Source organism: Leguminivora glycinivorella, chromosome 5, assembly GCF_023078275.1.
Source record: "Leguminivora glycinivorella isolate SPB_JAAS2020 chromosome 5, LegGlyc_1.1, whole genome shotgun sequence".
NCBI lineage: Eukaryota > Metazoa > Arthropoda > Insecta > Lepidoptera > Tortricidae > Leguminivora > Leguminivora glycinivorella.
Window position 1 is genome coordinate 7,035,092 of NC_062975.1, and position 27,915 is coordinate 7,063,006.

At 39.4% G+C, this 27,915-nt stretch overlaps 2 protein-coding genes across 2 annotated transcripts in view; one reads left to right on the forward strand and one right to left on the reverse strand.

Moving 5' to 3' along the window:
• The first annotated feature begins 7,583 nt into the window (after window positions 1-7,583).
• Window positions 7,584-16,039, forward strand: LOC125226546. The gene is made up of 8 exons (XM_048130537.1): window positions 7,584-7,781; window positions 8,452-8,589; window positions 10,304-10,485; window positions 11,887-12,091; window positions 12,431-12,532; window positions 13,652-13,827; window positions 14,687-15,148; window positions 15,578-16,039. Exons 1-8 carry the CDS (start codon window positions 7,654-7,656, stop codon window positions 15,898-15,900), a joined length of 1,716 nt encoding a protein of 571 aa, XP_047986494.1. The 5' UTR covers window positions 7,584-7,653; the 3' UTR covers window positions 15,901-16,039.
• Window positions 16,040-16,831: 792 nt separating this feature from the next.
• The window catches only part of LOC125226547 (calcium uniporter protein, mitochondrial), a 141,606-nt gene continuing 130,522 nt past the window's right edge, over window positions 16,832-27,915 (reverse strand). Inside the window, exons 5-8 of the mRNA XM_048130538.1 lie at window positions 22,989-23,150; window positions 22,374-22,577; window positions 21,237-21,344; window positions 16,832-20,472 (exon numbers count right to left, since the gene is read on the reverse strand). Coding sequence (XP_047986495.1) covers window positions 20,317-20,472; window positions 21,237-21,344; window positions 22,374-22,577; window positions 22,989-23,150 — 630 coding nt within the window. The 3' untranslated portion in view covers window positions 16,832-20,316. The remainder of the gene's footprint in view (window positions 20,473-21,236; window positions 21,345-22,373; window positions 22,578-22,988; window positions 23,151-27,915) is intronic.

Below are 27,915 nucleotides of genomic sequence, written 5' to 3' on the forward strand. Positions count from 1 at the left end.
GTAAACCCTTATTCATTTTTAAATACCTATCCAACAATATATCACACGTTGTGGTCGGAATGAAAAAAAATATCAGCCCCCACTTTACATGTAGGGGGGGTACCCTAATAAAACATTTTTTTCCATTTTTTTTTGCACTTTGTCGGCGTGATTGATATACATATTGGTACCAAATTTCAGCTTTCTAGTGCTAACGGTTACTGAGATTATCCGCGGACGGACGGACGGACGGACGGACAGACAGACATGGCGAAACTATAAGGGTTCCTAGTTGACTACGGAACCCTAAAAAGTAGCAAATATTTACGAATATGTGCTTAAGCACTGCACACTGGTCCGTAACTTTTGATAGGACTACGAGCCACACAAAATCTTTTATAAAGGGACGCAATCGTTTATTTCAAGTTTAAAATATTCGCAAGGGGTCCGTTTCATGCAAAGTTCATTTCTTGCCGATGGCAATTAATTAAACTATGCAAATGAAATGATTTACTTAACAAGTGAATAACACCTACATATTATCTGTGGGTAAAACTTGTCCTACCATTACACATTTTTGGAAGCAATCGAAAGTTTTATTCGTTCATCTGATTTCCTATAACTAAATTTCTAGTAGGGTACTCAAATTCCGCTAGAGCCCGACCAGCCTGTCAGACCCGACCACGCTATACAACCTGTTTAAATTTTCTCTTACGTGAAAAGCATAAAACAAAAATAAAGCCGCATTTAGCTTAACAGATAATGCTGAGTCGACGCAAACGAGCATAGTCGGCCCCTATGGCGTTGATAAATATTTACTTCTAAGTATAACTCCTAGCTACCTAATATCTGGTTAAAATATGCATAAAGTATGCATGTCATAAATAACCAGTGATGTGCGCAGTAGCAGAGGTACTCGCGCGGGGCACTCACCGGAAAGATGCCGGAACGGCGATGCCCTTCGCCCTCCAATGCATTGTACCCTCCGTCCCCGCGGGGACCGTGTAAGAAAATAAAATTTTAACCGATATTGGGACAAAATATAAACTCGTATAACATAGCAAATGCTACCGTACATGTCCCACGCGTATTTGCGAGTCCTGCGGACCATAAAGATTACATCAAAGCGTGAAAATGTATTTTCTTCAATAACCATGTTAAGAAGTTTGAAAATCTATGTATGTAAGTATAGTTAGGCCTGATTAGCAGGAGGTTTGGTTTGGATTGTATTCCCTTAGATTTACAATAGCTTAGAATACAATCACGCCCTTAATGGGCTTCTTCATATTTGCTGCTGGTTCCAAGCTCGCTTATTCCGGCACTGATCGCATAAATACGAGTACATAGCGGATTGAATTCAACAGTCTGATATTTCAGGGAATACCGAAGCGAAGCATAATATAGGTAGAAGCGCTCACATGAAGGGAATTGAAAAATAACACGTTCACTGTCCAGTGCCCCCGGTAGGTACATATACATAGGTTACAGCACGTCTTATTACGAATCCGTAAGATTTCAGTTCAGAGCAGGAAAGTGAACGTAATAATTGACAACATTTCATATTTTTGAGTACTACTTTTTATTGTTTGGTTTGAAAGAACTCAATACTAAAATATACACGTATTTTTTTATTTTTCCAAAAACTGCTATTTTAATGAGAAATTCCCTTTTTATTACTGCTTCGAGCAGAAAGAGCGTAAGTTACAAACGTCAAGACACAGCTTCGTGACGTCACATGTGTTGTTTCATACACCTAAGAAAACGACAAAATCATTCCTAAAAAAAAAGTTTTAACAGTCAGCTTAAACAGTCTGGTATGTCTGACTGTCAAGTGTCACTGTCAACCACTAGTGAATGACTACGAATCATAGACTAAGCCATGATTTTTTTAATATCTTTGCTACGAACTGTGATAAGTTTCACTGTCAAACTCAAGTGACATCCCAACTGGAAGATTTTTTTGATATAGTGGCAGCTCTAAATCAGCTATTTGACGTCACTTCCCCTTTAAACTATTTTTAAGATTTTTTATACTAAAAATGCGGAAAAAAAATTAAAAAAATGATTTATGTGATCTACAAGCGTATATCTCGAAATGGTTTTCGATTTAGGGACATTGAAAATTTTGAAACGTTGTCAATTGTAGTTTTCCTCTGCAAGTATATTTGGCGTTTCTGGCGATATTTGTAATATACTGTTACATGTATACATTTTCAGGCCCCGTAGACGAATGGCATTTCCGCAACGCCAAACGCCGCAGAAATGAAGTCTGGCTCTGTCGCGCGAATAAGCAAATACAAGAGCGATAGAGATAGATTGCATTTGACAGAAATGCCAGTCGGCTACGGGGCTAGGTGTCAGCATTTAGCATATAGCCTGTAGATATTTTTACACTCACTCGTAGGTACTCCTTTAAGTAGGTACCTACATTTAGATTTCGGGTCAGTTATTGGGCCGCTAATAACCAGACGCTTCATTCATTTTCCCAAGGCTTTATAAAAATAACGAGATCCTTTCGTTTCGCCGCCTTAAAACAATAATGATTACAACGTTAAATGGGAAACGATTTATCATTTTTCAATCGTAGCTCATATTTGTATGGGGTTGTATGAAGCAACTTCCTCCGAAGGCAGATGTATGTAGTTACTCCCCATTCAATGTTAAACTAACTGCTGAACGGTTCGCTGGCTGCCGTATCACGTACTTTAATTCAATACAAGTTTGGGATCGACCTATTGACCTCAATTGGCAGCACACACTTGTAGAGCACTAACAAGTAAGTAGTAGTAGTACCTACGACCAAATATAAGACAAAGATTGCAAAAATATGGATGGATCCCTTCATATACTGCCGAGCTAAACTGCACATCACATCAACAGAATGAGTAGGTCCAGTATAAATAAAATACGAATAGATTAACTTTTTGTTAAAAAATATTTCAAAAATTATAGGCACCCGATGTTCTGCAAGTAGACAGCAAGTACCTACAGAGTAGTGTAACAGGTACCTGTACCTACAAGTAGGAAAGGAAGCTTCATGGCTAACATAAGTAGCCTCTTTGCAGATTGTATCATGAAGTAATTAATTCTAAATTGTGCTAAACAAATGAATAGTTCCACTTAACCATTCCCGTATATCATTAGCCCATCGTTCAGCAAAAACAAATAATATAAAGTCCGTTAAAACATAAACCCTGATGGTGCGTCACTCACCATCAGAGTGGCGCAATTGTCTTGTTTGTTACAACTTTCCTATCACAACATCTTCGGTAAAACACAACTAATATATCGCGGCGTTAAACAATGGTTTAGATGGAAGGACACATGCAAATGAACTGACTTGGCCACCAGCGTAGCTTGAGCTCTGGACCATCTTCCGAGTTTGCGTTTCGGCCAAAGGTGTGTGGCAAGGGATGTGTTTTTAAAAACCAAAACAATCACTCGATTTGTTTTCCTAGGTCAGAATACAGTAACTCGACTTCTCTGTCGTTTCACTCTTGACAAGGGTTGTAGTGGCTCCCGCATGTATAGCAGAGGCGGACACAGCTATTGGCGCTATCTATAAACACTTTCTGTTGGAAGATTTCCTGGCATAGTCAGATACGCGCTCACTTACTGCAGATTCTACTTAGTCAGTCCAGGGCATAGGTGACACATACCGCGTGATCTGGCAGGCAAGCATGGTCGTGCGATAAATGATAAAACATCAGGCCGTCTCTATCGCACTTAAAAGTAGTGTGAAAAGGACGGCCTGACGATATATAAGTTTATCGCGCGCCATGTCACGCCCTCGCAGACAAAGAGTGAAGAACTTTGGACCAGGCTACTGGTGCCAAAGGACTTCAGTGAGCTACCCACAAGCCTCATCATCCTATGCGTGGAGGTGGTCGAGAAGCTCCTGAATAGCTGAAGGATCTTAGGATCGTAGGGGGTGATTGCACAAAAGATCCCGATGGGTCGAAGTGTATCCGTAAGGGCCCCCGCAATTTTAAGATAAGATAAGATCGCGCGACCATGCTATCGGTTCTGGTTCCATCCACCCACCGCTGCACGACTCGTCGTCCTATGAAGCCGCTGTTTCGACGCATTAATTCGATTGATTCTTAAAAACACATACCTCGTAACACATCTTTCTTCTTTTTCGTCAAAACGGAGCATAGACGTGGGTTCTTCACCACAGTCGAAGAGGTCGAGGGGCCTAAACAAGTGGTCGTTCAGTTGGCATGGCGGCGGTCGGTACAATTCGACACTGCCTCTATAATTCGAGATGATCGCACCGGAACGAGCTTCGGTTTCACTGTTTCCACTGCACCTGGTAGTTAAACATCGAGTTATTTATTATTTTGAATCGTATGATTCTAAAAAGGAAAATCGTCTCATTTTCTTAAGGATCCAACCATCATTTAGCAGCCATCGTACATAGAATATGATGAAAGTAATCTCAATTATTTCATATGGTCAGATCAATATAGGTAGTACTTAGAATGAAATTTTCTCATCTGTACCAATAAAAATATGCATTAAATAAATCATACGGCATCCCGTGTTCCTTCCTGAATTATGAAATGGAGATGGTCCCTACTGCTAAAAAACCTATAATGCTAGTTTGGTATACCTGAATCTAAAATTAACAAATTCCTTCCAACGTCAAATACAATATATTATGTATTACACAGGATGAAACAAAAGGACCGTTCAAATTTTGCGTAGTGACTGTTGATGTGATAATGAACAACTTTTATTATGGGACAATGCTGTACTGTAATCACCAAAAAAAATTGGCTTTTCCATAGAAATAAGCGGTATCATGACAGTCGAAATGTAATATGAAACTGATGAAACAGCCAAATTTTTTTTTGCGATTTCAGCATTGGTCCCATAAAAGTTGTTTATTATGACCTCAAAAGTCACTATGCAAAGTTTGAACAGTCTTTTTTATTTCACCGTATATATTATGTTTACATGGTGATATTGCTGGGTAGGAAAAAAGGTATGTAAACATTATTCTAGCGATATGCGAACTCAGATAGCCAAATTCTCTCGTAAGTCAATGGAGCCGCGCGCCCAACCTCCATCGGATTTGGCCGTTTATGCCAGTATTGTGCACAGACGAGGAAGCGAACAAACGCAGGAAGCTGATATTAATTAACACGATAATGAATACCGGCCGAAGGCAGTCATCGCGGTCCTTGAGTGATAGCGATCAGGTAATGATCTATTGTTTATGAATCACGGTAATGATGCGTGAAGGTGGAAAGCGTTTCAATTTTTCAGGAATGCCTAAAATTTTAGTATTCTTAATATTTGCCACTGATTATCTTAGTATGAAAAGAATCCCAACTTATTTTACTGGATTCCGTTTAATTTTTAAGCATCTGTAGAAAACAAAGAGATTAATTTTAATGTGTTATCTCGGAATTCGTAATAAACCGATAAAAAAAAGATATATCGTTCAGCAGCGTAGTCCGCCATGGTCTAATGTTGTCCCATTTCATTCAACACTTTTGGGAACACGGGCGATGAGCTTTAAATTTGAAATTGACACTTGTATGAATTTGAAGTCGGTGCCCGTAACATGCATGATTGGCGCATGATTGGGAATTCAGACATGAATGAGGATTGAACGTTGTACTCGTATTCGTGTGACAGTAATCTACAAGTTACAACGCATTGCATACGTGTCATTTATTTCAAGGAAATTAATAGGGAAAGCTCCCCCACCAATGATGTAGCACTATAGCTTAGCAGATATCATTCAAATCCATACCATACTAATATTATAAATGGGAAAGTGTGTGTGTCTGTTTGTTTGTCCATCTTTCACGGCAAAACGGAGCGAAGTATTGACGTGATTTTTTAAATGGAGATAGTTGAAGGATGGAGAGTGACATAGGCTAATTTTTGTCTCTTTCTAACGAGAGCGAAGCCGCGAGCAAAAGCTATTATTACATAAAGTGGTCCTCTCTTAGGAAACCGTATTGCAACGAAAAATAAAATGTTGACGGTTCTTAGATACCGGGATCCGTTTCTCGAAAGGTACAAGCCTTGTATTATTACAAGGTGATTACAAGAGTGCGAACTGTCAAATCGTATGGGTTGTCATGGAAACACACTTGTAATTCAAGGCTTGTACCTTTCGAGAAACGGGCCACTGGTCCTATATCGTAACTTTTTGCTGATCCGGACTTACGACGACGACTACAAAACATTTAATCGGATTGAGAATCCGCTTATCAATTTCGTGAAGCCTGTTAAATTACAAAATAACAAAATGACTAGTTAGGTTACCTATGTTATTTACTAGGTTAACCGAGTAATTAGTCTAAATTTTCTGTTCCTGGTTGAGACGGAACACAGGATGCCATGGTCCTCGCCTATTAGCGCTGCATCTCAGCTTAGAGCTGGCGCAGGCTCGCGCACACTTCAAGCTATTTTTTTGTACGAGATGTCTGTGCTCGTATGTGCTATAATTGAATTCAAATTAGTTTTCGAACTCGTATCGTAATTTACATTAAGGTTAGACAACATAAATCAGCAAATTTAACATTTTTAAACTAATTAGACAAGTTGTGGGATATACCTATTATGAGAATCCTACATCACCTACATAGGTAGGTATCTTACAGTGGCGGAGCGTCAATACAACTCGATTCCCAACGGGTTCCCTAAAATTCTCTAGTATCTGTAGAAGTCCATACAAAGCAGATTCCAAAAACCCCTCCGGCAACCAACGAAAATTTTCACGCCCCGCCACTGGTATCTTATTTCAATAAAATCACAAATTAACCTATTAGGTATATAGGCGGTTCTCAGTTTCTCAAAATAAGGTCAAGTCTAAAATTAATTAAAATGGACGACGCACGAACGCCACGAATGTTCATAATAATAGTTAGATTTACGACTAGTCTGTCTTCATTTTATATCATTTTTAATATTTTTATATACGGCAGAATCTAGTGATCTTTAACTTATGACTTAGCATTTAAACTAATGATGCTTTATTTGATTATAAGTCATTATTTTGACTTTTATCGTGCTAGTTATGACGACTGACCATTCTTTTCTCGAAGCAGTTCGGGCTGTTTTCGACTCCCTTTATTTTCTTTCTCGATAAAACTAGAAGTCTGAATTTTCAGTAACCAAGCAGATCCAGGTATGGTTGCAGGCACTGCGTAAATTGCGTTGCTATTAAAATGATTTTTTATTCTAATAGGTACAGTCAAAGTCAAACAATTTGAATCCAAAGCCACTGCAAAATCTTTCCACAGTAAATGTCGAAGTGACTTCTATGACAAACGCAGCACGGTGTCAATAAGACAGGGTTCTAGAGAGGCCTAAGTTTTAAATTGGTAGACCGTACCTATTAAGCACCGACTTTAGGTTAATTTAATCGCGTAATTCTGTAAATCTCATGAGTACTCTAAGAATAAACGTACTGTGTCTTCGGAAAGCTGCATTGCTTGTAGTGCTTCGCAGGCTCAATATTAATAACAATGACGTCCGGGCGTTTTCACGCGGCGCGCCTCCGACCGCGCTCGTTTTGACCGCGGTATATAAGACCGCCTTTGTTTTTTACCTCCATAGTCAAACCCAATCCTCACACAGTCAACTGTGCAATGAGATATTAAAAAAAAAAAAAAAAAGTTCAAACTTCACGTAGGGTGAAGTGTTGCCATGTCTTGGAAAGTGTTTTGTGTGTTGTGTGTGTGTGGGCTAGCCCGGACTCAGGTGATCCCGGGGAAGTCCCGGACGAACGAGGGGGATTACAATACAGTGAATACTGATGGATCCTTTGATTTCGGGTGAGTGCTTTGAAACCGATTTGTGCACGAGAGCTTTAGAGATTACTTAGTGCAGGTTGATTAATCCGATTAACTACGATTGTGTAGATTGATACCAATTGTTTGTTGTGTTTTGATAGTTACCTATATTATATGAGCTTAACTTGAAAACTTCGATAAATATATAATTACCATTGTTTTTCTTACTTAATACCAAAATCGCAAAGCTGACAGATGAATACCTAAGTTTGAAGTTAAAGCGATATTTATTTTATGATATTGATGAATATAACTAGATAAGGTGATGTCAATATTACTTTTAGTCCTGAATATTACTTTAAGAAACGAGATAATATTGTCATAGTAAAAAAAAGTTATCCATACTTCAATTTGATACCTACTTAACGTGCTTTTTGCGACTTATAACTTCAAAATAATTTGTAAGTACTAAAAACCAGACTTTTCACTAAAATGCCTGTATAATATAAAATCCAAATATTTAGAAGAAATTGAAATGAAAAATACAACACGTATGAAATTACACCTGAAAATATTTCACAGATGTCGCATTGCCTTGCCTTAGAAACTTTAATCAATTTTATATAACAATTTCGATTGTATCACACAAACTATAATTATTTCATATGACTTAGTGCAAAGGTCACATCTTTAACCCGTTATGAAACGACAGATACGCGAATAAGGACCGGGGCAGCAGCTACCACCTAGCGCACGGTAACGCCAACAAGGTGGTGGGCGGGCGCTTCGGCGCTGTAGATCCGGCGTCCGGGACCGTCAAGGAGACCGTCTACACCGCCGGGCCTAGAGGGTGAGTCTACAATGAGTGAGGACCGGGGCAAGTCCCACCTGGCGCATGGTAACGCCAGCTTGTTGGCGCTTCGGCGCTGTAGATCCGGCGTCCGGGACCGTCAAGGAGACCGTCTACACCGCCGGGCCTAGAGGGTGAGTCTACAATGAGTGAGGACCGGGGCAAGTCCCACCTGGCGCATGGTAACGCCAGCTTGTTGGCGCTTCGGCGCTGTAGATCCGGCGTCCGGGACCGTCAAGGAGACCGTCTACACCGCCGGGCCTAGAGGGTGAGTCTACAATGAGTGAGGACCGGGGCAAGTCCCACCTGGCGCATGGTAACGCCAGCTTGTTGGCGCTTCGGCGCTGTAGATCCGGCGTCCGGGACCGTCAAGGAGACCGTCTACACCGCCGGGCCTAGAGGGTGAGTCTACAATGAGTGAGGACCGGGGCAAGTCCCACCTGCCACCTGGTAACGCCAGCTTGTTGGCGCTTCGGCGCTGTAGATCCGGCGTCCGGGACCGTCAAGGAGACCGTCTACACCGCCGGACCTAGAGGGTAAGTCTACAATGAGTGAGGACCGGGGCAAGTCCCACCTGGCGCATGGTAACGCCAGCTTGTTGACGCTTCGGCGCTGTAGATCCGGCGTCCGGCACCGTCAAGGAGACCGTCTACACCGCCGGACCTAGAGGGTGAGTCTATAATGAGTGAGGACCGGGGCAAGTCCCACCTGGCACATGATAACGCCAGCTTGTTGGCGCTTCGGCGCTGTAGATCCGGCGTCCGGCACCGTCAAGGAGACCGTCTACACCGCCGGGCGTAGAGGGTGAGTCTCAAGACGACTGATGAGTACCTAAGGACCGGGCGTGATAAGTACGAGTATAGGGTACATATTTAATTACTTATTTTTATATATTTAATTGCTTACTTACTTAAAAATATTATAAGCGGGTTACTCAAGTATTAAGTCAAAAGAACACTCGACGCTCACAGTATGCGTTGTGCTCTCGACGCGTAGAGGCGGAGTCGCTACTCTTGAAAAAGATCCTCGGAAATAGATCGAAACATGTCGAGCGTTATATCGACTTAATACGTGAGTAACCCGCTTAAAATATTTTTAACTATGTCTGAGTCTCACGGGAGTTTCATAAGTACTTAATTACTTATCAAGTGAGATCAGACTGATAATGAGGAGCTATTCAAACCTACCAAAATTTATCAATATCTATTATGATTTGAGACTTACATTTTAATTGATAACGCATAATACACAGGTGTAGATAGATCTCTCTATCATACATCTCGTGCACGGCAAGGTCAGGTGCACTAGAGCGTGCGGAAAGCGCCGTGAGTAAAAGGTGCATGAACCATACCATCTTGCTACAACTTCATTGTTATCGGAACATACCTATATGGAAATATAGGTATCCATCTAAGAAAGTAAACGAGAACTCTTTGCCAACGAATGAATGGCAGCATCAAGTAGTCTAAAAGTAAATAGTATTTTAATTAATCGTGATATAAAACTACTATCGTGATCTTGGAAATTGTAAAGTCTGGTCGTTATTTTATCAATTAACCCTAAATAACAAAAATAAAAAATTAGAATTCTCTCAATAGGTCCTACAAAAGACATCAACGCGCAAATATCCATTAAATAGTAGCGCGTTTATGTCTTTTTCTCCTGACCGCTACATGTAACTAGTGAAATCCATTATTACATCATTCTCCCATAGATTTCGGGCGAAAGGTCCCAACGTGCATCGCAAGATGGACCTGGACCAGCGGCCGCGCGGGCCTATAGGCAACAAGGACGACCCCTACTTCGACCCTAACGAGGACCCCAGCTACGCGTTCAAGTTTGATACACGAACCTACTCCAAGAATGAGAACGCTGACTCAAGGGGAGATGTTAAAGGTATTACTTAAAATGCCCATGTCTACATTTTTCTTTTACTCAGTGTCCGGTGTGCGTTGCGAGAAAAAATATAATATAATAACTTAATCAGTGCCCTCGCCTAAGACTGACCTCTTCAGGGATAAATCACGCGGAAGGAATTTTCTAAATAAAATACGTATTTCATGACGGATCACTGAGTTAGGAACTGAAGTATTACATAAATAATTCAGAGGTCAGTCAAGTCAGATCCTGAACTTTAATTAAATCCAAGTGAGATAGATTGAACTTAGCACCCACGTAGAACGCAATTTATTTTGTCGACGACGCATGGAACATATGAGGTACCTATATTATCATTTACAAAATTTATTTCAATATGTACAAATATCTGTTAGTTACTTTTAGCAAAATAAAAGTACCTGCTTTAATTACTTATACATCCTTTATGTCTACTTTAGGTAGTAGGTATTGTTCGCTCCGATTACTCTAAAGTGTTAAAATGAAAATGAAAATGAAATATTTATTTTTCAAGTAGGCATATTACAATGCGCATATGAACGTCAAATAAAGCTACGCCGGCTCTAACCCTACGCCTCAGCCTCGAGAAGATTTCAGTCCCCCCTCAGTTGGGAGGGGGGTATCCACTATGGGACCGGCAAGAAACTCGGCGGGCAACTTCTTTTCAAAACATTACATCTTATAATTAACATGCATTAAATAACAACATACAATTTAACATGCAAAAGTATTCATCAAAGAATATGAACAGACTAGGTACTCTATGGAAATCAATTTCAATAAATTATATTATTGCTTAATGATACGTCGTTCTTCTTCAGAGAAAACATATCAAATTGTCATAGAAGAAAAAGATAATATGAATCTCAATATCATTAAATATGTAATTTACCTACACAACATAAAATATAAAATATTTGATGTGCTTTCTTATCTGAACTGTGTCCTCTATACATAATACAATTATTTTAATTGCTATTCGTTTTTTGTAGTTTCTGGTTCGGGCCATGCATGTTTGTCTGTCAAATAGTCCTCAACTCTGTAATAAGCCTTTAACATCAATGATTTTTTTAAGTAGTTCTTAAGAGCTGGGAGGGGTAATCTCAAAGCAGTGTCAGGTAACTTATTATAAAAATGAATGCATTGCCCAACAAATGACTTCTGTACTTTACGGACACGAAACTTCTTTATGGCAAGCTTATTTTTGTTTCTAGTGTTATAATTATGGATATCAGAATTCTTAGTGAAACAGTCTAAATTCTTAACAACATAAATTATACTATCATAAATGTATTGGGAAGCTACAGTTAAGATATTAATTCCTTTGAAGAGTTCTCTTACTGATTCACGTGTTCCTAAGTTGTAAATAGAAACACAAACTCACCACAATATTCCACACAGGACACTACTCGTACGTAGACGACGTCGGGGAACGACACGACGTGTCATACATCGCAGGGCGCGACACCGGGTTCCACGTGTCATCGGCTCATCCGGATAGCCCCAATTTGATCGGATCGCCGTTCCATAGAGCCCCGCTTGTAAGAGGAGAGACCAGGCCTAGAGGACGGACGGCGGTGCAACGAGGGCTGGATGGATCCTATAGGTATAACACATCTGTCAGAATTAGTAAAGTGTAGATGGCCGGGTGAGAAACCGGCTTACACGTGTCGTCGGCTCATCCGGACAGTCCCAACTTGATCGGTTCGCCGTTCCATAGGGCCCCACTTGTAAAGAGGAGAGACGAGACCAAGAGGACACACAGCTGTGCAACGAGGGTTGGATGGATCCCACAGGTATGAAAGTTGAGTTAGAGTGATTCCCGCTTCCATGTGTCGTCAGCTCATCCAAACAGCCCAAACTTGTTCGGCTTAACGTTACTTCGAGCCCCACTTTAACTCTTTTGCGCACTTGTATCGTGATATACTATTTTGAATGGTTGCAGATTTATATCAGCGGGCCCCGATCAAAGGCGAACGGAGAGCAGCGATTCGCAAGGCAATGTCCGAGGCTCCTACACTTTTTTGGACGACAAAGGAGTGCAAAGGTAATCCATACAACTTAGTACCATATCAGGATAAATCGTGAGAGATTCAGAAGGTCTAACACAGGGTTGAAATTCTTTACATATAGATAAAATATCTTAGATCCATCGAAAATACAACTTTATAAAATTAAGATCGTCGAGGCAAACATCGTGTCGCATTGTTTGACGCGAGACAAATGTAATCAAGCTAACAATATGTATAATCAATTCACAGTAAGCTACAATAAAGTGATATAGCCGTGCCGAAGTACATTCCAAACTAAACCCGAACTATGCATTGCCCCTAAGGACCGATTGGTGATACGTTATAGTATGCACGAAACGTTATTAGCCCACTGTGACTATTAATGCACACTTAATCATTTAGGTAACAGTTATAATTTAGCACTGAATATTCATACATGTCCAGCGTCCTTATAACTAAACTGCATAATTATGTCGGCTTCAATTTTAAATTTAAGCCTTGATAAGTTTACACTGACAAATACATAAGTAAGCACCATAGAAGCACCTTACTTGTAGCACTTTTTATAAACACGATTCTCCCTCTCTTCAGCCTGATTCTACCCTTCGGGTGTAGGCCTCCTTTAACATGCGCCACTCGTCACGGTTTTGTGCGATCTGGAGCCAATTCTTCCCAGCAGTCCTTTTGATATCGTCCGCCCAACGCATCTGCGGTATTTTTGACGACGCTCGTCTCCCCTGGTCGCCATTCAAGTAATCTTTTATTCCCAGAGTTTTTTACGTGCTATATGGCCAGCCCATTCCCACTTCAATATAATTATGTAGCTACGCGTTTTATCACATCAGTGACTTTGCTGTCTCAGCCACCTGTTCGTTTTACGATCTCTTAATGTGACTCCAACCAGTCTTCTTTCTATCGCCCGCTGGGCAACACTATACTTGTGTAGTATTTCCTTAGTGAATCCGTAGTGATAGTACTCTTTATTATACTGTGCCGTGGTCCAACCCAACTTATCTACGTCACTCGGTAGCTCCCAAAAGATAATCTAAGAATTTTTTGTTCGCTCACTGTACTTCATTTCATGTTGTGAGGGCATTAAAGTTTCTTTTCATCATTTACATAGTAAGTATGACTTCTTATATAATATTTTCCAGGACAGTAAACTACATAGCCGGTCCAGGCATCGGTTACCGCATAGTGAAGAGCAACAAGGACCCGTACATCCCCGCCTACTTCCCCACCATTCCGAGCGCCTACGACTCCGACTTCGTAAGCGCGGGAGCTACTGGATTCTCACCAGACGACACTGGAGTCGGCGATATCTTCCAAGGTATACCAGCTACATACTTACTCTACTAGCCAAGTTTAAAGAGCAACAAAGACCGCTATATCGTCGCCTACTTTTCTACTATTCCGAGCGCGCACGACTCCCGACTTCGTAAGCGCGGGAGCCACTGGCTTCTCACCAGACGACACTGGAGTCGGCGATATCTTCCAAGGTATACCAGCTACATACTTGCTCTACTAGCCAGGTTTGGATAGAATGCTACATCCATCTTAAAGAGCAACAAGGACAGCTACATCTCGCCTTCTTTTCTACTATCCCGAACGCGCACGACTCTCGACTTCGTAAGCGCGGGCGCCACTGGCTTCTCACCAGACGACACTGGAGTCGGCGATATCTTCCAAGGTATACCAGCTACATACTTACTCTACTAGCCAGGTTTGGATAGAATGCCGACATCCATCTTAAAGAGCAACACGGACAGCTACATCTCGCCTTCTTTTCTACTATCCCGAGCGCGCACGACTCCGACTTCGTAAGCGTGATAGAGCCATAGATTCTCACCAGACGACACTGGAGTAGGCGATATCTTCCAAGGTATACCAGCTACATATTTACTCTACTAGCCAGGCTTGGATAGACTACCGCATAGTGAAGAGCGACAAGGACAGCTACATCCCCGCCTACTTTTCCACCATCCCATATAATTGTATAAAATATAGGTACGACAATAGGTAGGTGTATTTATATTTCGTTACTAACTTCACCTTTTACATGTTCTTATTGAATTGATCACTTACACATCTAAGTTCGGTAGTAGATTTTTCAGTAGATACGAAAATGTCTACAAATCAAACGGTGCCTTGTGTCGAACACTTAATGGAAAATATTAATATTGTTTCAGGTCCAGACGCTACAGCGGCTTCAGGCCACGTAAAGCCTTCGCCGTTCGATAAAGACAAGCCTGGCAAACCCAGCAAAAAGCCCATCAAGCCCACTAGACCCACTGGCTACACCGACGACGACGATGTCACCGGAGATGGCGATTATTCCCAGTCCTATAATGGGGATGACGACAACCAAGCCCCCTTTGACAAAGGCAGCGACGACGGTTCTTACACCCAAGACGGGAGTAACCAAGGCAGTGGCAACAAGGGCCCATACAACCAAGGCAGTGGGAGCAAAGGCCCTTTTAACCAAGGAAGCGGCTCAGGCAGTCAAGGCTCTTACAACCAAGGAGGCAGCAGCAAACCTCCTTTTAACCAAGGAAGTAATCAAGGTTCAGGAGGCAGTGGCGGAGGCCAAAGCGGCAGCGGCGAAGACTACGGCTTCGATGGGTTCGGGGACAAGCCCACCAAAGGAACAGGTGATGATGATGAATAGATGGCGAGGAGATATTACTGATCTTGTCTGATTTTTCAAACTGACAGAAATATTCAGACCACCGAAAAGTGAATCAAATTTTACTTATCACTTTCTTGTTCACTTATTTTAGTATAATCTATTTACCATTTTCTACAATTCTGGTTAAATCTTGGAGACCTTGTATTTAAAGTTCATTTTGTCTTTTGTCTATAAAAGAGATCATGAGCGACACGTACAATCACAGCAAACTAGCAAGATCAATCCAATCCGCTTATTCACATTCGATAGAAGAGTGCACTGGACCCCTATATATATCGCTTGATCGCAATAAACTTTATTCACGACCGATCTGGTTTTTATTACACCACACCTTCCGGCACCAGCACAAGCAATGCACAGCACGGACTTTAGAACTGATTACAAATTCCAGGCAAACCGGGGCGGCCAACGAGCAAGCCTTATAAACCGACGAAGAAACCTTATGTGCCACTAAAACCTTTCCAGCCGACGAACGATAGCGACAGGGACGATTACGACGCCGGGAAAGGCGATAAAGACGGTCCGCTGTACGGTATAGGATTCAATATCCACCACACTAAACCGGGGACCACCATAATTAGGAACATAGGGCAGGACTACTTCGGAGTCCCGCCGGGAGTGTCGGTCCGCGCGCACGTACAGAGCATCGACTTGTACCCGTACGAATCCAAACCCATCTCGCCGTCCGAAGCTATAGAAAAAGACAAGACGTAAAACTATTTGATAAATTATTGTCTACTAATATAAATTATTGTTACAACTGGCTATTCGAACATTTCGAAGACAACATTTGTATTAAACACACATGTATAAAAAATCACCTCGTACTTAGTTAATAAAGATTTCAAACCTTTGTAACTTTTTTGTTTGACTGGGTTGTTCTGTCAACACTATCCACATTTCAAGTAATCTGCAATTTTAACATAATAATAACACCCAATCGGTTTGATTTTTTAAAAATTTATTCGATTAACACGACTGTAAATATTTAACAAAATGCAAAATAGTAACTGTTACAAGGAGTCAGTACTAGCCTACAATCGGAAATCGGGAGAAAATCACAATTAATATATGTTCTTTTAAAACATGGCATGTTATGATCGTACTAATTAAATAATGAATTAGACATATGCAAGTACAAAGAAAATATATATTTTTATATACTTAACATTTTACATCTACTACACAGGACAGAAAACATCAATTTTAAACTATTTTATAATCTATGCTCAGGTTAGTATATCAATTAGAACATACAATACAATGATTGAGCAAATGCCCCCGATTTCAAATATGTAGGCTTTGACAAAGTTGTTAACTGATACCACCACATGTCTTCACTCCGTAAATAACAATTATACAATGATACTTAGTTTGCAAGAAGGCGTAACAAAGTTAACAAGAAATGTATTAGTTGGAAGGTTAAATTTTGGCAATTTTTACTAGTGAATATTAACAGGAAAGTTAGTATCTTGTTAAATTATTAGGCTAAGTAGGTATATAATTAATTATTAGTATCTAACTACTCGATTGTGAGATTGATCAAAACGGTATGTAATATATTATCAAATTAGAAAATATACTTTTTTTTTTTTTATTAAAAGTAGCTTATTTTTATTTCAAATTAACAATGTGTTTGTATACTTTTAGATTTCTAGGTTAATCAATAAAGTAGGTACATTTTTAGTGCAAGGAGTGTATATTTTTTGACTTATTAAAAATACATAAGAAATATAAACTAAAAAATAATATAAAGGCATACAATTAAATAAAGTAAATGAGATTTTTTTACATTGTCAGATTCGTTTTAAAAGAAATAAAATATAAATATCTACCGCACCCAATCACTCCCGAACTTAAAAAAACTACATAATTGGTATTTGCGACTACATAACAAATCTTGTTAGAGTTAACTTTCTAAAACTATTGCACACTATTGTAGACCTCCAAAAATAACAGGCCGATAATGTTTCCAACTCAAACACTTGTTTAAATTCGTAAATACAAAATTATTCAACCTTTCCGAATATAAACATTTGAACTACAGTAAATAAACTATAGTCACATCAACTGAAGCTTGGCTCCATCTTATTCGTTATTATATAAAATTCTATACCTAGGTTAGATAGAAAAAGATTCTAAAAGGCAAATTCGCAAATCACAAGAGAAAGCTAACTAGGTTGAGCGAAGAACGTGTGTGTGCGAGCTTACAGCTAGTTTTTAATACGAGTACAGTATATTACATGACGGGGTTTAGGCCCGAGCAGCTCCAGACAGACTTGTGCTGTTCTGGAACGTTCTCCGTTTTATATGGGGAATTCTCTCGCTCAAGAAAATGTTGTAGTACATCACAACTATAGCTCCAATAACTGGAGCGAGTCTTATGTGAGAATATTGTTCCATCATGAGTATAACAACGAGTGTGTTGCAGAATTCATTCAAATACCTTTATTGCAACATTCGAGACTAGTTTTAAAATGCACAAACGTTTGTTAATACTCACGGAGAAGTAAGTCTTAGTCTATGTGCGTGTTCTTATCTGAGCGACACCTTACTTGATGAAATCAGCGCGTAAAGAAAAGAGTCGTTGAATATAAGTATCTATTTTATTCTCTGACTATTCTCTTTCCGCTGAGACTCTAATTACTCTAATGTGAGGAGGTCGCCATAGGGTCCGTCTAAATCTGTACAAAATTGCTAAAATGGGTACCTACTACTTATGGAAATACGTTCATTACATACGATTTGTGCGTAGGTAGTAGCTAAATCAATCGTTCGTAATGGTCCTGGAAACATCATTTCATCTATGATGAAGCCAAAATATGATTCCTAAATTTATAATGAATAAGCTTGTGTATAAAAAATGTAAGTTGGTATATAGAGGGCATTCTAATGTGTTAGTGTAAGAAGCCATCGCAACTGGAAATAAATAATTTTCTTCTATTTATTAAAAATTCAAATACAATGTTTAAAGTTAACCCGCGACTTGATACACTAATGACTAAATGAGTCCGCTACGAAATACGGACAATAGTATGGACTGAAAAATGTATTTTTTACATTTACTTCACAGCCATTATTTAACCTACGGCGTGTTTTATTTTATAAAACTGGCTTTAAAGACACAATTAGTCCGACAAGTTACAGGTCTACCACTTAAAAAGATTACAAAATATAAATGATACACTCACTTACAAAAAAAAAATAGGCATTGACTACTCATACATTTTTTTTATTTTGCGCCATTTACTAGCGACAAAGTGGTTTGTTGTTGGTTACAAATTCAGTTAAGTGGTAGACCAATAAATATAAGCTTTTACTTCCGCGCGTATCATTTCCGTCGCGAAAGGAGGGAAATATAAGAATGTCAATTGAAAAACCAAATTATTTCCTAAGTAGTCCTTATACACTCCGGCGTCCGTGCTTGAAAGTTACTGGCAATCAGAATAAACACCAGCGTGAATCGACTTCATAAATGTTAGTAGACCTTAGCATTTTAGACGCACGAAACACAAAATAGTTTTTATAAAACTTTTAATTATACATTTTATATTATTTTATATTACCTAATTTTATAATTTAAATTTAATCATTCAATATTTTTAATAAACACTAAAAAGCTCCTTTTTATAAAATCAAGCATAACATGTACAAACTAATTTTGCGCGAATATTACAATCATCGATTCTTATTACATTAACAATATTTTTTTCGTAGGTCAAGGTGTCTTCACATGACTTAAAACATTGTCAATAAATGGTTCGATAGTTTTTGTAAGTCATGTGAATGAACCGTAAATTGTTCAGAACAGTATGGCAAGGGTCCTACATTTCGAGTACCAAAAAACATAGGAAGGTACTCAGATTATTATTTAAGGACTAGAATTCGATAACTTCACTAGCTACGTTAGTATGATAGAGTTGACTCAAGGAGACGAGAATTATAACTATTGGCACTGATTCAAAGTATGCCCTTTAATGGTTTGTGATGTGAACAATATTAGGATAAATATTTATTGCAACATTTTTCTGTTTAAATTCATGGTTGAGATTAAAAGATTTCACTAATAAAAGGTAATTCTAAAGGTTAATGTTTAAATAATGTAACTTAATTTAAAATAGGAAACAATTTCTGAGCATGTGAAACTAATTCGAAATACATATTTTTTCCTAGAATATTTCTATACATTAGGTAACGGGCGCCAACCAAATGATTTTTACGTCAGTTCCTGTATTACATTCATATACCTTAAGTCGTTACATTGTTCCGAAGTTCAATGTATTCACAATGTGCACATTAACTTTACACAAAGACGTCATTTAGTAAAGATCGCATTGACGATAGTCAGTAAAGGCAAAGGCCTTTGCAAATAAAATAATGGTCACTGTCGATCGTTTCGAGTTATCAAAAAGCAATAATCCAACGTGTACTTTATCGTTATACTTTGTTGCGAGTAATTGTTAATTGTAGAAGAGGTGTAAAAATAAGTTGTACCGCTTCTGTCAGAATAACTAGTCTAATAGTTTAGTGGTAACCGAAGTAGCCACATAATTATGGAGGGTAGAAGTAAAGAGATCACTCCGCGTATGAAAGAGCTTCTGCCGAAAATACGTTAAGTAGGCACCACAATTCCAAGAATGTTTGAAAGCGTACTTTACACTGTCGATAACGGCTAAGTGCCTCGCATGCCCCATAGCTTCTATAGCGCCACTCGAGAGATTTGAAACTGTTATTTATGGATGACAGTTGGGAACTTTTGCAACAGTTTTCCCATAAGATTTTCTCCTTTACTCTACCCTCTATACGCATGATTTATGATGCCGCACGGCGTTTCAGCAGCCAAATTAAAAAGGCTTGTTTAAGTGTTATTCGGACCAATCACGCGGAGCGATCCGCGCAACTAATTTGTATGAAGTTGTCGTCCGCGCGGCGCAGACCTGTCCGCTTTACTATAAAACGCTTCCTGAACTTAATACCTATTAGTCCGGTGCGGATTGCGCCGCGTGGTCGGTCCACGTGACGCTAAATCAGCCAAAGTTACAATTACCAATCTTCCACAATCAACTAACCATCGCCCTATAATAAAAGTACATATTACGTACGCGAGCGCCGCGCGAGGGTGAGCCAATATTACGTGATCTTCATCTTCTTGCCGGTCTCCTCGAGCATGTCCTTGATCTTGGTGAGCGGCGAGCGCTTGGCCGCGGCGTGCGCGTGCGGCTTCGGCGCGATGTGGATGTGGAGCGGGTCGTGCAGCCGAGCTAGGTCCTTCTGCAGCTTGTCTATCTGTAAGGCGGACGAAGACCGTTTTAAACATTCTTCTTCTTATAGTCGCTCCCTCATGGCTGAGCATTGTGACTAACAGTGAGCGGCCTTGCAAGGGAGGCCTTAGTGCACGTTTATATTGGGCGTGCAGCAGGGCGGAGCGAGCGGCAAGTCAAACAATTGAAGCTCATACAAGTGTCCTGAGTCGACGCTGCATAGGTTAGATGCACGCTCGCCCGCCCCGCCGAACGCTCCGCAACGAGCGCCCAGTCACATTAGTAGAGTTGGAACAAAATGAGACTCAAAGAAATCAACGTTACATGAGTCTATGTAACCGAAAGAATTGACAACACCGCTTCTTAAAAACGGAGATGTCAATCTAAGTATACCCTCCAGTCACAGTCGAAAGTTTACGACATGTCAAGATTCCGTGCCATCAGCCTGTTTTGAGCGGTGTGGTCGAACCTTAACTCTAAACTGACTTTGTAGTGAAACTGTCCTAATTATTTTCATAGGTAGCACTCAATATCTTATAAACTCAGTGCAGAGATATCTTGGACTAATCCTATGTAAGTATACCTATAATAATAAATAAAGGTTCCAGTCGTGTTTATTTTTTTCTTTCCTGAACAAGGTTACATGTAATATACGCATTTACGGTTGGCTAAACTTTTTGATGTTAAGATGGAAAAACAAACCAATTTAATATACCCATCGGCAATATTAGCTTTCTTTATTGAAATGTAATTTATCTTCACTTTGTGTAAGGTTACAAGATTGCTTACCTCATCTTTCAGATGATTGTACTGGTTGATGTCCAGCCCGATCTTTTTCGCCTTTTTGTGCAACGTCAGCAGGTGTTGCCTATCTTTCACATCGGGTAATATGTATTCCTGAAATCAAAAAGCGATAAACATATAAATAAACCCGATAAAACAAACCTTCATGTACCAACTGAGGGAGGGTCTAAGGGCAAGACAAATACGTTTGTATTAGTCACGTAAATAGACAATTTAAATTAAGCGTCTGTGCAAATTAAATTTAGAATGAATGTGGGAAGATAATTATTTTCTTCTTTATTGGAACCTCACGTGACATTAAATTAATCTGGGAAGAGATGGATTGAAAATGGAACTTGGGAGATACTGTAGCAATCTAATTTAAACTTGGAAATGAAAATTATCTTTCCAGGGCCGCTGTCATGAAATTGAAATGTCGGCGATTGATTAAGGCTTCAGTCCCAAAATTAAGAATTTGTTTGCTGCCAGAGATTGCGTCTTAACTGCGATAAGATAAGAGGTTTTAGACTATAGAAAATCCATTTAAAAGTTTAACATACATTGATAGGTCAATCTTGCAATTCGGGTGATCACTAATGGCACTGTTAATTGAATTGAATGAGATAGCAAAGTCTTACCTGCGAGATGCCAATGGATTTTTGCCAAAAGCGCATCAGTAGCGTTGCTACTGCTGTCGACAACGCAAGGCCACTAACAGTCAAACAAAATTCGATCGATTGGTAATACTAACAAACTTTGTGTAAAGTTATGCGTTTAACTACTTTTACAATAACGTCAATAACGCACCTGTTTCGTTAACACGAAGTAAGCATAAGCGGCCATTGCTGTCCCGTAGGTAATGAAGTACGTTACAGGCTCCATGATGTCTCAGGAGTACTCCCACCAGGTAAGCCGGGCTAGCACGGCACGGCCTTGAGACCGGTCACATCAGAGCGGTCACTTCAACAAAAGCCCACCTGTTTCGTTAACACGAAGTAAGCAAAAGCGGCCATTGCTGTCCCGTAGGTAACGAAGTACGTTACAGGCTCCATGATGTCCCAGGAGTATTCCTACCAAGTGAGCCGGGCTATCACGCCCATGAGACCAACTCACATCAGAGCAGTCACTTCAACAAAAACCCACCTGTTTCGTTAACACGAAGTAAGCATAAGCGGCCATCGCTGTCCCGTAGGTAACGAAGTACGTTACAGGCTCCATAATGTCCCAGGAGTACTCCCACCAGGTGAGCCGGGCTAGCACGCCGAACTGAACGCCCATGAGACCGAGCCCGACCCACGTCAGCGCAGAGGTGCGCCGGGTCGTCTCCACTTCTAGGCTTAGCCGCTTCTGTAAGTTAAAGAAGTAAAATAAAAAAAATGACAATTAAGTATAACGAACCACCTGTTCTACCCCACACACTATGTTAAACTTCGGGTGAAACACAAGTTCTAATGGAAAAGTTTGTGCATTAAGTTGTATCGCGGCAAGTTTTCCTTTGTCTTGTTGTGAGATATGAATTATAAACATATGTTGCCTGACTTGCATGTCTTAAAAATATGAAGAGCAAATTATTTAATTAATTTAGGTACTACTTATGCTTCTTGTTCAACATAATTATGCTTAAGGACGGGTTATTTTATCTGGCTTGTGACGAAGAAACAAGGCTTAGTAGCCTGTTAAGAAAAGTATTTGAATTAGTAGGTATGTTTTCATTTCTTTGAACCACTCCTAGAAGAAACTATAAGCTAATGTGGTCACCTCCTCTAGTGGCTGTATTTCCGCAGTGAGCTTCTCGAGTTGCGCACGAATCTCCCTCTCTTTACGGATCTGGTGCTCGCGCACGTTGAGAGCCTCATACAGTTGGTTCACCAGGTTCCGAACGTCGCTCAGCTGAGTTATCTCTTCCGTGCTTAGCCGCTCCTGAAAGATAACATTTTATGAACATCGCCAAGAAGGATTTAGTAAGTTGACCATTGGCGCCAAAGTGGGTTACTAAAGAAAGATGCAACTGAGATAAAATAAAGTCAAAAAGCTATCAGTTTATAAACGAAATACCTATATATTATATCATCATGTGGATGCATTTAAAAGTACCTAACACTATTTTTTTATGATATAGAAGCTAAACAGCCGCTGACGGACAACTGCAGCACCAGAGTGGGTTTGCTTTGCCTTCTAGATGTTCCCATTTTTCTATAAATTCTTTACTTTTATGATTTGAAGGTCAATAATAGGTACCAGGCCGGAAAAAACTGCAGGCGATAGTTCATATGCTATCGCATTACTGCTTACTGCTATATATCATAATCTATTTATAATATTACTTAGTCGAATTACGTCTTCAATGGCAAGACAATTATACAAAAAATGACAATGTCTGTGTTTTAACTGAACAACCCTCGGGAAATATTAAAGAACGACAATAATGAATGAAATCGCAGTTGACAAAGACTAACTCCATACCCTCAAAGCGAGAAATGTCTCCGCGCCCGTCGATTGAGCAAACTCGCGACACAATTATGTAAATGCGCCAAGTGGATTACCTCTATTCGCGGACTGTAAAACTCCCATAAATGATTCACCCCCATTAACAAAATCTTCCCTCTCAATACCAAAAAGTTCGTTCATAAGCTAATGGTCTTAAAGACTTAGATTGATGACCCAATTGCCCAGATTGGCGAGCCGCAGAATATACTTTTTAACTTGTTATTAAATTAAGTAGAAACTCACCAGGCGGAAATTTAAAAATATTTGTCGAGTAATTCTGTTTTTGCGCACGGGTCAGATAACTGTGGCACGTTCTCGTTTAGTTATGATTTATGGAGGTAATAAAGTATCAGATTCACCGGCAAGTGAAAATGTTTTAGAGCTGGAGTGTAGTCAGAATCTAGACTGAAGAATTGAAGGCACTTAACTACCGTTAATTTTGTGAGCGTCAGAATGGCGGGTGTACATCAAGCAATCCTGGTGTGGTATACGTCAGGAGTTAGTGCTAGCAATGTGCCAAATGTGCGCTAAAATTCGAGCAATGTGCTCTTTGAACTCCAGAGATATTTAAGAAATTAATGACACCCGCCATTCTGACGTCAGGTTGGCGTTCCAGTTCTAGCTAATGGCTCCTTACTCGAGGGTGAAAGTACTGCCTAAGGTTAGTGCTCGCAATGTGCTTCCACATGTATGAAACACACACTAATTCATAGAGCCGTTGAAGAGTAATATGGGATTGAATAAATATATCTATAACGCCTGCTGAAATAAAATAGCAATGTTCATTGCCTGCAATGCAGCATTAACATGCAGGCGCTTTTCACAAAAAAGTGATACTCATAGATATATTTATTCAATCCCATATTACTCTTCAACGGTTCTCTGAATTAGTTTGTGTTTCATACATGTGGAAGCACATTGCGAGCACTAACCTCAGGCAGTACTTTCACTCTTGAGTAGGCAGCTATTAGCTAGAACTGAAAGTACACCCGCCAACCTGACGTCAGAATGGCGGGTGTCATTAGTTTCTTAAATATCTCTGGAGTTCAAAGAGCACATTGCTCGAATTTTGGCGCACATTTGGCACATTGCTAGCACTAACTCCTGACGTATACCACACCAGGATTGCTTGATGTACACCCGCCATTCTGACGCTCACTTAATTTTTACCCTATTTACCCTAGAATGCACAAAAAATAAAGACATTAGTCCCATTATGCCGTTTGACCTAACCCCAAAACAAAGAAAACAAGTTTAATAAACATTTTAATTTAATGTATAATAAAAATAGAGAGTTTCCACTCAAAATACCTTCGGGTTGCGTGTGTTTAAAGAAAATTACTTGAAAAGTGACTAATATCAAAAACTATGGTATTCTGTTTTAAAATGTTATTTTAAATCTTAATGTAAATATAGTTATAAGTTTTGTAAATATAGTTGTAAGGTCATTAAATTTGTATGTCTGTAATAGGCTGAAAGTGGAGATACTTTTATAGAATAAGATCTTTTATGTACACCCATTTTTTTGACAAATAAATATTTCATTTCATTTCATTTCATTTGTCGTGAACACTGTTTTTGACTGCATAATTTAGAACCATGCCCTAACAACATTTTACGTACCTATTCTAAATGTAATTAAGAACTGCAATACCTCTTTGAGAACTTTGAAATTATCATTTCAGTAGAAATCCTTTCATATTACAATTTTAAGCAATGCGCTTGGTACCTAACGGAGAGTCGCTAAATATGTTACAAATACAAATTAATTTCAGTTGTAACAATGCACCGGTTAATTTTCTATTTTAATTTAAGACGTCTGGATCAAAATTTTCCTATTATTATTCATTGTTAGGCTACAGATAGCGGGTCCAGAGTTTCTTGAAAGTAATTAAAACCATCATTGTTCTTGATGGATGCATCGGGTTTGTCCATGCATAAGCGATAATTGCTAAACCATCAGGCGATTCGCACTTTCGTTTTATTTTGATGCCCAATGCACCTTATTCTTATTTCTTTTTCACATACTGCCCGGTAGGCGTTAGGATTCATAAGCTTGGTACGAAATGCTTAATACTGCCGAAACTACAAAATACTGCCAAGTTTAGGACAGGCAGAAATGTTGTGCACGAGGTATGTTTGCGCAAACATTATAAAGTTATTTGAATATGCAAAGTTCGTTCGCAAGCACTGGCGGTGCAGTCATCCACAGCTGCTGCCTGATATTAAACATCTTTATACTGACATTGATGTCTGAAATGGCATCAAAACAACGTACAACGTACCATATTCAAAGTATAACTTCTGATCAACATCCGTTACCTCATTCATAGTCTCTACCGTGAGATTTTGAAGTTTCAGAAAACGTAAACGTCATGGTAAATGTATTGTAATTTATAAATTCTATTAGGAAAGTATTTAACTTTTTGGGGGCGCTATTCTGTATCCCCATTAAAAAAACCGAGACGTCGAAATCGTCAAATTGTCATGGCGCTCATAGTATATTCACCAAAAGTATTGTGTCAATAATATAAGAATTGAGAAACATAATTATCGTGATATCTAATAAATATACATAGGTATATTTATTAGATAACGACCTACCAAGCTGATTCAAATATTTTATTTTCAGTAAATCAAAACGCGCGAGCACAGTCATTTTGGGAATCTCAATAAAATTTGTCAACATTTTCCCTTCACATCGTAAAAGGTTTTATTTTCTAGCTGAAAATCAGGCCCAACAGATAGAGACCATTACTAACTCAGGCAGTCCTAAGCCGCAAGATTATGACTAAAGACATTCCCGGTTATAAGGCGTACCAAAGAGCTGTCATTTCGAGACCCTAGTATAAAATTTGATTAAATTTTCAGCGAAGCCGCGGTGGCGGTGTGAAGCCAGCCATCCATTTTTTAAGGCGGTCCGTGTTGTGGCGCCGTGCATATTTGATACCAGCTTAATTGGCGACTGACGCGACATTAAGCCCCCCGCTTAGTGGCTTAAAATGGATACTGCGCTTCAAACTGTAAAATAAAACCAGCGATATTGCTTTTAGAAACATTAATTAGCTCATTAGACATATATTGACCGGGATATAGACCGTGATTACCTTTTTGATTTTTCCCGGTCAATATAAGTCTTCACGGTCTATATCCCGGTCAATATAAGTCTAATGAAAATAACCGTGAATCATTCAAAACTCTTATTAATTAGCTCGTTAAAATTTAAATACAGCTGAAGAATATTTTACACTTAGGTCATATTTAACAGGGACAATGGGCATGCTTTTAACATAGTGTTTTCAAACTGTGAGTCCCGAGCCCCTAGAGGGAAGGCGAAGCCTTTACCAGATCTAGTGCGTATATAAGCGAATTAAATTCGAGTCATGACAAAGAATTAAAAACACTACTCTAAAGAAATAGCAAATTCACTGCCAAGAATGCCAAGTGCTAGCAAATCGCTACACGGGCGGCGGGCGCCCAGTTCGTTTCGTTAAGCCATAAGCTCAAAACGAGGATAGCTCGATGGTTAGCGACTGAGCGAGACTTTTCGTTATATACGGACTTTCATATGACATGTAGTTGATGTAGTTTTTGCTCGTAGCGTGTAGAAAACGTTCTGGCACAAAACGGATATCGGACAACTTTGATTGTTCACATGTGATATGTGACCAAGGGCACACTCTCGTACATAATATAAAATTTCATGACACGTCGTGTTTACTTCCCAGCACTCTTTCTCACGCAGCTTTGTCAACGTGATTCATTAACACAAAAGACGTATTTCACAAAATTTACATATATTTGCATACCGGCGCCTTGCCAAATGAATACTTCAATTCGCACGTAATCACATTATTGCCAATTTCCATGTACAGGCGACAAGCTTTTAATGATGAAATGAATAGGGTATTTTGTTAACTGACGTCATTCCTAACCTTCGCTATTATTGTTCAAAGACTGTGATTATAAAGAAATAAAACATATGCATTTAACAGATATTTTGATGAGAACTTAAAACATAAGTAGGTAACATAGATAGAGACACTTTAACAAAGTAACCAAGTTTATATGACTGAAACAGGATTGGGTGTCGCTTAGACACTTGGCTATTCATAGAAAACCTTCCAAAAAGGGTTGAGTCGAATAAACAATGAAAGATCTCTGTAACATGCGGGCCATGCGGCGCACAATCTCAAAT

What these genes read in the sequence shown, in the direction of transcription:
- LOC125226546 (XM_048130537.1), top strand. Translation starts at nt 7,654, where the DNA reads ATGTCTTGGAAAGTGTTTTGTGTGTTGTGTGTGTGTGGGCTAGCCCGG. An exon ending in CTCAAGGGGAGATGTTAAAG is followed by an intron (nt 10,486 to 11,886) that starts GTATTACTTAAA and finishes TATTCCACACAG; the next exon opens with GACACTACTCGTACGTAGAC. An exon ending in CAAGCCCACCAAAGGAACAG is followed by an intron (nt 15,149 to 15,577) that starts GTGATGATGATG and finishes TACAAATTCCAG; the next exon opens with GCAAACCGGGGCGGCCAACG.